This window comes from Rhinopithecus bieti, unplaced genomic scaffold, assembly GCF_001698545.2.
Source record: "Rhinopithecus bieti isolate Rb0 unplaced genomic scaffold, ASM169854v2 scaffold_24996, whole genome shotgun sequence".
Classification (NCBI taxonomy): Eukaryota; Metazoa; Chordata; class Mammalia; order Primates; family Cercopithecidae; genus Rhinopithecus; species Rhinopithecus bieti.
Window position 1 is genome coordinate 159676 of NW_016811678.1, and position 10527 is coordinate 170202.

Sequence of the window (10527 nt, forward strand, 5' to 3'; positions counted from 1 at the left end):
GTTGTGTCTCTGCCAGGCTTTGGTATCAGGATGATGTTGGCCTCATAAAATGAGTTAGGGAGGATTCCCTCTTTTTCTATTGATTGGAATAGTTTCAGAAGGAATGGTACCAGCTCCTCCTTGTACCTCTGGTAGAATTCAGCTGTGAATCCATCTGGTCCTGGACTTTTTTTGGTTGGTAGGCTATTAATTATTGCCTCAATTTCAGAGCCTGCTATTGGTCTATTCAGGGATTCAACTTCTTCCTGGTTTAGTCTTGGGAGAATGTAAGTGTCCAGGAAATTATCCATTTCTTCTAGATTTTCTAGTTGATTTGGATAGAGGTGTTTATAGTATTCTCTGATGGTAGTTTGTATTTCTGTGGAGTTGCTTTTAACTGAGATTAGGAGACTGAGGCTGCCGTGCAGTTAGGGTAGACTTTGGGGTGACATTAAGAGTTCAGTTTGGACTATGTTGAGCTTGAGATAGTTATTAGACTTCTGAGTGAAGATACTCTTTGTGATTCTGTGAGTCCCATGATAACATGAGGTAAAAAAAGAAAGACATTGTTTATCATAGAACATTGGAAAATATGGAAAAGTTAGATAAGAAAATAAAAATCATGCTTCATTGTAAACATTCTGATATGATTCTAAAACATACATATAACATGCATATAGAACACATTGCTTTTTTCTTTCCAACTTTTAGGTTCAGGGAGTACATGCACAGGTTTGCTAGAGCTAAATTATCTGTCACAGGGGTTTGGTATACAGATTGTTTCATCACCCAGGTAATAAGCATAGTACTCTGTGGGTAGTTTTTCGATTCTCATCTTCCTCCCACCCTCCACTCTTAAGTAGGCCCCAGTGTCTGATGTTCCCTCCTTTGTGTCTATGTGTACTCAGTGCTTAGCTAGCACCTATAAGTGAAAACATGCAGTATTTGGTTTTCTGTTCCTGTATTAATTCGCTTAGAATAATGGCCTCCGACTCCATGTTGCTGCAAAGGACATGACTTCATTTTTTTTTATAGCTGTGTAGTATTCCATAGTGTATATCTACCACATTTTCATCATCCAGTCCACTGTTGTGGGCATTTAGGTTGATTCCATGTCTTAGCTATTGTGAACAGTGCTGCGATGAACATACAGTTACATGTGTCTTTGTAGTAGAACGATTTATATTCCTGTGGGTATATACCCAGTAAGGGGGTTACTGGGTCTAATAGTAGTTCAAGTTCTTTGAGAAATCTCCAAACTGCTCTCCACAGTGGCTAAACTAATTTACATTCCCACCAGCAATATATAAGCATGCTCTTTTCTTTTTTTGTTTTGTTTTGTTTTAAAACTAAAGTTTATTCCAGCCAATTTACTCTACTGTTTTGTAATAACAGCTCTTAGATCAGAAACGGTCTTTGTTTTAAACCTTCCTATCAATATCAAACACAATGATGTTGGGGTAAGAGAGGCCTTTTCTCTAAATGAAAATATAATACTTACTCTATATAATTCTAGAGGGTCCAGAGATGTGGAAATAATGTATTTGTACGAATTATATTAAACAATCTTTATTTGATAAATAGTATGTTACAATCCTAATGCTGTCTATCAAACTTCAGTAAGAGCAATTTCAGCATCAAGTAATGAACAGTAGCTAAACTAACAAGAGATCAATCAAAAGGGCTTTAAATGGAGCAGCGCCAGCTGATGTGCTGCCAAGGCTCTGGGCATTCAGGACTCTCCTACAGGGAAAACAGAATCAAACTGGCAGGTGCTCTGGACGCAAGCCTTCACATTGTGACCTGCCTCCCTCCTGGGGGCCTGGTGGCCCACAGTCCCCTTGGCACTTCTCAGCCCCTGTGGGCTGCAGACGGAAATCCAGGCACCAATGGACAGCTTGGGAAAGGCTGGAACTTGACCTCACAGTCAGCTGGCTTCTGCCTATTGTGGTCATTTTCTTTCCAGAGCACCTAGAGCACTCACACAGTGGACACGGCAGTCATCCAGCCTTCTAGGGCGGTTTTCTCATAGAAGAGGATCTTCCTCTAAACATTGGAAGTGTCTTTCTCCAATTCCTGGAGCAGATCTTGGGCCATCTTCTTGTAGGTCATGGGTCTGTCACACATGGTTCAAGTTTTTGTGGCTATTGTGAATGGGATTGTGTTCTTGATTTAACTCTCAGCTTGGGTATTGTTGATGTATGGAAATGCTATTGATTTTTGTACAATGATTTTGTATCCTGAAACTTTGCTGAAGTTGTTTATCAGATCTAGGAGCTTTTGGGCAGAGACTGTGGGGTTTTCTAGGTATAAAGTAGTCATATCGTGTGCAAATATAGAAGGTAGTTGACTTCCACTCTTCCTGGATGCATTTAGTTATTTTTCTTACTACTCTAAGACTTCCAGTACTGTGTTGACTAGGAGTGGTGAGAGAGGGCATCTTGTCTTGTTCTGGTCCTCAATGGGAATACTTCCAGTATGGTATGCTTCCAGCAGCACATCAGCTAGTGCTGCTCCCTTTAAAGCCCTTTTTGTTGATCTCTTGTTAGTTTAGCTACTGTTCATTACTTGATGCTGGAATTGCTCTTATTGAAATTTGATAGGTAGCATTAGGATTCATTCAGCATGTTCTGGATGTTGGCTGTGGGTTTGTCATAGGTATCACTTATTATTTTGAGGTATGTTCCTTCGATGCCTAGTTTGTTGAAGGTTTTTAACATGAAGGGGTACTGAATTTTATTGAAAGCATTTTCGGTGTCTTTTGAGCTGATCATGTAGTTTTTGTCTGTAGTTCTGTTTATGTGATGAATCACATTTATTGGTTTGCATATGTTGAACCAACCTTGCATCCTAGGGATAAAGCCTACTTGATTGTGGTGGATTAGCTTTTTGATGTGCTTCTAGTTTCTGTTTCCTAGTATTTTGTTGAGGATTTTTGCATCTACGTTCATCAGGGATATTGGCCTGAAGTTTTCTTTTGTTATTGTTTCTCTACTAGGTTTTGGTATCAGAATGATGCTGACTTCATAGAATAAGTTGGCAAGGAGTCCCTTCTCCTGAATTTTTGGGAATAGCTTCAGGAGGTTTGGTACGAGGTCTTCTTTATACATCTGATAGAATTTGGTTATGAATCCCTCTGGGTTAGGGCTTTTTCTGGTGGGTAGGTTTTTTAGTACTAATTCAGTTTAGGAACTCATTATTGGTCTGTAGCACACATTTTCACAAAATTGAATTTCTATTGTATATACATTTTAAAATCTTCTTTCACAAGATGTGACCTGAGCATTTTCTAATAGTGAAAGTCTTTGAAAACATGGTTTTTAATGGTGTTTCATTACATGCTTTACTGTAATAAACCTAACCACTTGGATTATGTACTCTTTCACTCTTTCCTTTTTGCATGTCTGTTCCATCCCCTATGCTTTAATCTGGAGGATTTGGTTTCTTGTAGTAGTTGCTGGGTATCATAATTCAGACCTGTGGTTTGGCAGTCAGCCTGGCTGTAGTGTTTAACTGAGTCTCGTGGAAAATCCATGCTTAAAATGAATGTCGTGGAGGATTATATTCACCTCAGTCATTCAAGACTTTGGCATAGACCCCATTCTTTGAGGAGGAGTTGCTGCCACTGTGACTGCCACAGAGGGAAGGAAGCCTGGGCACTTGGGACTGGGAGAACTTGCAGAGTCACAGATACCTTGTCTCAGTGTACATGGGCTGTGTGTGTTGAAATGTACCAGTCTGTGAGGCACTGTGTTTTGAGGTCCCAGTAAGCTAAAGGTAGGTAGAATGGTATCTAGTTCATACCCTAGTATGCTTTAGATCTAAGTGTTAGTTAATTCTGGAAGGATTGAAGGAATAGGGGAGATTTAATGAGCTCCATGGAGTCTGCAGGTTATTATCGAGAAAAGAAAATCAGGCTGTCAGTTCCAGGCCCATTTCTCTATAATCATGGTATCCTTTTGAACAAAAGTTGGCAAACTTTTTCTGTAAAGGGCCAGATATTTTTAGCTTTGCAGGCCATATGATTTCTGTTGTAAGCATTGAGCTCTTCTGTTATAGAGCAAAAGCAGCCATAGGCAGTACAGGAACAAATGGCCATGGCTATGTTCTAGTAAAACTTTATTTACATAACAGGCAGCAGGCCAGATTGGAGCAATAGTTGTCAACTCCTGCTTTGAAAATGTTTTGGAAACTGTGTCTCTGTCTGTTAGTGGTCATTATCCCCAGTCTCTTAGGATCAGAGTTTTTCTTAGATTACAAAGCTGGATCATACAGACCTGACTTCCAGGTCTGCGTTCTCTCCACTACACTCTGCTGCCTCTTAGAAAAACATACACTAAATAACTAGAACCCATGGAAAGAGGGAAAAGCCAAGCCCAGAGAGCTGACGTGGGACTAAGAGACAACTGTGAGAGTTTCAATGTGGAATGTTTGTGTGGCTCCCCAACCAGACCGTGACCTCCTTGAAGATTGGGACTGCGTTGTATCTTGTTCTCATTTTCTATTTTATTTTAAAGATCTGTCTTTTGGGTTGAGCGAATGTTTCTTGTACCAGATAAGTGCAACACTGAGTAAACTCTTGTTTCTTTTCTCCCTTCCATCCTCCCAACTTAGTAGCTTCAGTACATTCTTAGCTCTCCTCACTTGCTATTCTCTAAACGTACCAGGTGGCTGGGCACAGTGGCTCACGCCTGTAGTCCCAGCACTTTGGGAAGCTGAGGTGGACAGATCACCGGAGGTCAGGAGTTCAAGACCAGCCTGGCCAACATGACGAAACCACACTAAAAATACAAGAATTAGCTGGGTATGGTGGCGTGCACCTGTAATCCCAGCTTCTTGGGAGGCTGAGGCAGGAGAATCACTTGAACCCAGGAGGTTACAGTGTGCTGAGATTGCGCCACTGCACTCCAGCCTGGGCGACAGAGTGAGAGTCTATCTCAAAAGAACAAAACAAAACAAAACAAAAAACAAACACCAGATTCTCTCATGAATGTGAATAGTGATGTGGTCCTTCTGTCAGGAAGACATCACCTGAGACCACACACACAGAAAGCCTATTTTTCCTTAGGATACAGTCCTACATCAGGGTTGACAAAGTTTTTTTGTAAGGGTTAGATAGTAAATATTTTAGGTTTTGCAAGCCATATGGTCTCTTCCTCAGCTACTCAACTCTGCCGTTGTAGTACAAGAGCAGCCATAGACAATCTATACATGAATGAGTGTGGCTGTGTTCCAGTAAACTTTACTTACGGATATTGATATTCGAATTTCACATGATTTTCATGTGTAATGAAATGTGATTGTTTTTATTTAAAACAAAACATTAAAAATGTAAAAGCCATTTTTTGCTTGAAGGCCAGACAAAAACAGGCAATGTGAACCAATTTAATTTAATGTGTGACTCATAGATGCTAACCCTTGCCTTAGCTGCTTAGTAACTTGCCCTAGTCTTGTGTTACCCCATGAAAAGAATGGCCTACTTCTGTCATATTGTCTCTAACCTCTGTCACTTCATTTATGATGCTGTGTATTAGTCATGTGTACCTTTGTCTCTCTTGCTGGATTCTGAGCATCTTGAGAGGCAGGCCATGGCCTAGTCAGTCATCTTTGTATCCTTAATATCAAACCTTAGACTTGACTTGGCACATAGTGGGTATTTAAGAAGTGACTGTTGAATTTGAATTTTATGCTTGATATATATAAAATGGCATTTCTGCTGATCTTAAAGAGAAACACTTGACTGATATGCATAGGTTTCCCATGTTCTGCCCCTTGAGAGGCCATAGTTAACTGCATTTGCTGCTAGCGGCTCTTGTAAACTCAGTGGTTATATAGCAAAGCCTTTCCAAAGTATTTTATTTTAGAGCTCTTTTTCAGACAAGAAATGATTATACTTTTTCTTCAACTCATTTATTCAATCATAATGATAAATATGGCTTTCACTATTCTGATGAACCAGAGCCATCATCAGTGTGAAATAATAATAGCCGTTGTTTAGTGAGCATCTACTATATTCCAGTCGATTAGAATTTTTTCTCTAGATTTTTGGTGACCTTCTGATTACAGTTAATTTGTATGTTTTTTATTTTCTCTGCATATCAAACAAAAGCAACAACATAAAAAACCCACATGCTTTTTCTTCATACTGTCTATATTATTGAATGACAGACAAACATCTGTCCTTCAAGTCAAATATGAATTAATCGGCCGGGCGCGGTGGCTCAAGCCTGTAATCCTGGCACTTTGGGAGGCCGAGACGGGCGGATCACGAGGTCAGGAGATCGAAACCATCCTGGCTAACACAATGAAACCCCGTCTCTACTAAAAATACAAAAAAATAGCCGAGTGTGGTGGTGGGCACCTGTAGTCCCAGCTACTCGGAAGGCTGAGGCAGGAGAGTGGTGTGAACCCGGGAGGCGGAGCTTGCAGTGAGCCGATACCGGACCACTGCATTCCAGCCTGGGCGACAGCCAGACTGTGTCTCAAAAAAACAAAACAAAACAAAACAAAACACTCTTCATTTATTCCTTATTATCTTCAAGGTAAGCCCAGCTTCCCAGTCATGACATACAGGACTCTCTGTGTGACCCCAATACTTGACACAGATGTGTTTCAGATTTCAGAATTTTTTGGATTTTAGAAAAGTAATACGGTTTATGCAATACACATATGACATCCTCTGCTCATTTCTGAACACTTATGGGAGTGAATGGCAGGTGCTTTTAATAATTACGCTGGGGTAAATTATGCTAGGTGTAAACTGGACCTGTCTTGGGCACCAGGATGTTCTTTACACAGGTTAAGAATGTCAAGCAAAGAGCATTAGGGATGAAGCAATACAAGGAGAACAGATAGAGAGAACAGAGCAGTGGGTTAAGTGGAGTCCTGGAGAAATATTTGAAAAGGGAGAAAGGAACATGGCTCTTGAGGCAGGGGGGAAACCTGGAGCAGGTAGCCTCACGAATCCCAGAGAAGAGGAATTGTTTTTCTATTATTTTAGAAGCAGAGCCCCTTTAGGAGACTCCTCATCAGATAATAGTTATTCAGTGAGAGGTCATATTCTTAATTAAAAGGGCCTTTACCTTTTCTTAGAATACTATGTTTGAATGACTTTTTATGTATTAGGATATAAAAGTCTCTTTTAGGCATTTCTGTTTTATAGTCATTGGCCAAAATCTAATTCAGATCCAGCTTAAATCCAAGTGTCATTTCATGCTACATTTTATCCTGAGGTTGCTAGTTATTTAGTCAAATATAGTGAGTATAATCACTACAGTCTTAGAGTAAATTTCCATGTCAAGAGGTAGAACACATTTATTCTGTAATATTGAATCCTGTAATATTGAAAATCAAAAACAGCCCTTTTTTTTTCTTCTGTAGAAAATAAGGTTTTTAAGGAAGTCAGCAGGAAAATAGAATAAGTGAATATTTTACATTCTTAGTGGTTTATGGTTGGCCGTTTTCCCCCAACATTTTGTTATGAAAAGTTAAAATGTACAGAAGAATTGAAAGTCTTGTGCAAACCAGCTAGATTCTTTCATTAACATGTTGCTGTATTTCCTTTATCACTGTCCATCTATTTTACCATCTGTTTGTCCCTCTTTCTATCCATCCATCTATCTTTTTTTTTGGTAAGCATTTCAAGTAAGTTGACTGGCAGTTTTTCTAAGCAGCCATATCTTTATTTTGTTACTGTTTTTTTCCTGGATGTTGTAATTACAGTGTCAAGATATGTAATGCAGATGTTTCAGCTAACCCTTTTTCCTATTTCTAGAAATCTGAGATTGCCAATAATCCCTGACAATCTTAAATTATTTTTTAATTCTGGTAAATAGTGTCAGACCTGATTAGAGCCCTCTTTTTCAATTGTTTTGTAATTCAGACAATTAAAACCATTAGTCATTAAAACATAATTTATAGTGGTTTTAAAGCATGACTTTCTAAATTTTAAATCAACATTTATTCATATTACATTGTTTTCAGAGTGGAGAGATCTACAGACCAAGTCATCAAGCCGGTCAATGTAGCAGCTCTATCCAAATGGGTTGGGAAGATACCACCAGATGTTTTACAAGACATGGCAGTGATTGCTCCTATGCTTGCCAAACTTGGATATGACCCATATGCCAACCCACCTAACTATGGAAAACCTGATCCCAAAATTCTTGAAAACACTCGAAGGGTAAGTGAGATTTTTTAAAGCAACTGAGAAAACTAGATTTGGAATTTGGGATCTGAATACTTTTTTTCTTATTTTATTTCTTGCTATTTAATGATCAGAAAATATTTTGAATTAGACACATTTGGGCCCAGCAGCCTGGCACGGTGGCTCACGCCTGTAATCCCAGCACTTTGGGAGGCCGAGGTGGGTGGATCACAAGGTCAGGAGATTGAGACCATCCTGGCTAACACGGTGAAACCCCGTCTCTACTAAATACACAAAAGATTAGCCAGGCGTGGTGGTGGGCGCCTAGAGTCCCAGCTACTCGGGAGGCTGAGGCAGGAGAATGGCGTGAACCCGGGAGGCGGAACTTGCAGTGAGCAGAGATCATGCCACTGCACCCCAGCCTGGGTGGCAGAGCAAGACTCCATCTCAAAAGAAAAGAAAAAAAAAAGAAAATTTGGGCCCAGCATAGGGCCGATGACACCTGTAGTTTCAGCACTTTGGAAGGCCAAGGTGGGAGTGAGCCCAGGATTTCAAGACTAGCCTGGACAACATAGTGACACCCCATCTCTACAAAAAATATAAAAATTAGCCAGACATGGTCGCGTATGACTCTAGTCCCAGCTACTTGGGAGGCTGAGGTGGGAGGATTGCTTGAGCCTGAGAGGTCAAGGCTGCAGTGAGCTGAGACTATACCACTGCACTGTAGCCTGGGTGACAGAGCAAGACCCTGTCTCAAGAAAAAAGAATGAAGAAAAATTCTATTTGTAGAATACTTTCTTATCAGAAGTCTTCCACTGCATTTTAAGGATAACTGGCTCATTGGGGATACTCCTTAGGGTATTTTGCTCAGTTTCTAGGAGTAAAACTCACTGTTGGGAGTTTTATTCTCAGCCAATTACTGCAGATCTGCATAAATACTATAATTTTTAGTGACCTTACTTCTGATTTCTTTCTTTCTGTAAATCTAATAGCCACTTTACTTTAAACCTTTGTTTAGATGAGCCATAATTTTTGGATACCTAAAGGCTAAACATTGGTTACACTAGAAAAATTATTAAACACTCGTCTTCTGATTAAGAGAAAGTTGCTATTAAAGTGACATTACAGTTTTTATTTTAATAAGTTATGCTCACGTCTTTACAAAATACTGTTTTGGAAAGCGCTGAAAACTCCAAGCTAATTAGATTATATAGCCTACCAGTTGAGTCTATTTCAAATCAGACCTTATATATTCTTTTCTTTATTTCAATAAGATCTGTTTAACATAAAATTTACCACTCTAACATCTTTAAAGTGCACAATTCAGAGGCATTAAATACATTCACATTGTTGTGCAACTGTCACCACCATCCATCTCCAGAACATTTTTTGTCTTCCCAAACTGAAATTCTGTACCCGTACTCTTCATTCCTTAGCCCCTGTCAACAGCCCCTGTCAACTTATGCAACCGTGTTAGCATAAGTTCACTGATAGGCTATTTGATTCCAAGGTGAAAATTCCTTGGCTTTGTCTGGTATTCTCTTGTTTATATCAATGTCCTTCCCTCCCTACAACCATATGGCATATCATCTCTTTATTCTGTCTTTTGATAACTTTAATTGACAAATTTATGCCACATTTATTTCATGAGATTAATTTCTATGTGAATTCCTTTCTGTTAGGTATTACTTTTATTTCCCTTTTTCAATTCATCATTAGCAGCTATATGGGAAGAGCTGCCTTCTTATAAACCATCACATATGAGGGCAAATTAAAAAAAAATCACTATCCTCTTTATGCTTTTCATATATATATAAATATTACCATTATAAAAATATAATCATTATATGAAACTTACAAAATTAAAAGGATAAGAGAATAAAAATCACCTGTAATGTTGCCACCTAGACACATACACATATTATTCTTTTTTAAGTTTTCTTACTTATTTACACATATTTTCTTAATATTTTCGTGTATTTTCTCTCTTCTGCATTATGTTAAACAAAGGTAAGATTACATATATCATCTTACCTTTATATACACACAGTTTTGTATCCAGCCCTTTTAATATTCATGAGCATTTTCCCATTGTGTGCATGCTTTTAAACATAATTTTGTAGTTTTATACCTTCATAGAAGCAACCTTAAATTCTTTCTGAAACACAGTAGTAAATGAATGAATAAATCAACAAACAAAATACATTTCCCTAGTATATGTTCTATAATTGATTTTACCATTTTGTTGTTTACAGTTTTCTCTTTGACAGATTGTGCTACAGTGAACATCTTTGCACATACTCAATTTTAGGATTTTTTTTTTTAAGGTAGGACCAATAAAAGTGGAATTAAACCAGGGTAAAGTATCTGAGATTTTTTTTTTTTTTTTTTTTTTTTTTTTT

The 10527-nt window shown here is 38.6% G+C and overlaps 1 protein-coding gene across 4 annotated transcripts in view; it reads left to right on the forward strand.

The window, feature by feature from the left end:
• Nucleotides 1-10527, forward strand: part of TPST1 (tyrosylprotein sulfotransferase 1) — a 139742-nt gene that overhangs the window by 63046 nt on the left and 66169 nt on the right. For 3 of the 4 annotated variants that reach the window (XM_017894664.1, XM_017894666.1, XM_017894665.1), the window contains one exon: nt 7963-8161. In XM_017894664.1, the coding sequence (XP_017750153.1) occupies nt 7963-8161 (199 nt within the window). Of the gene's footprint in view, nt 1-7962; nt 8162-10527 lie in introns of those variants that run through there. The other variant, XR_001889687.1, reaches the window with a different exon arrangement.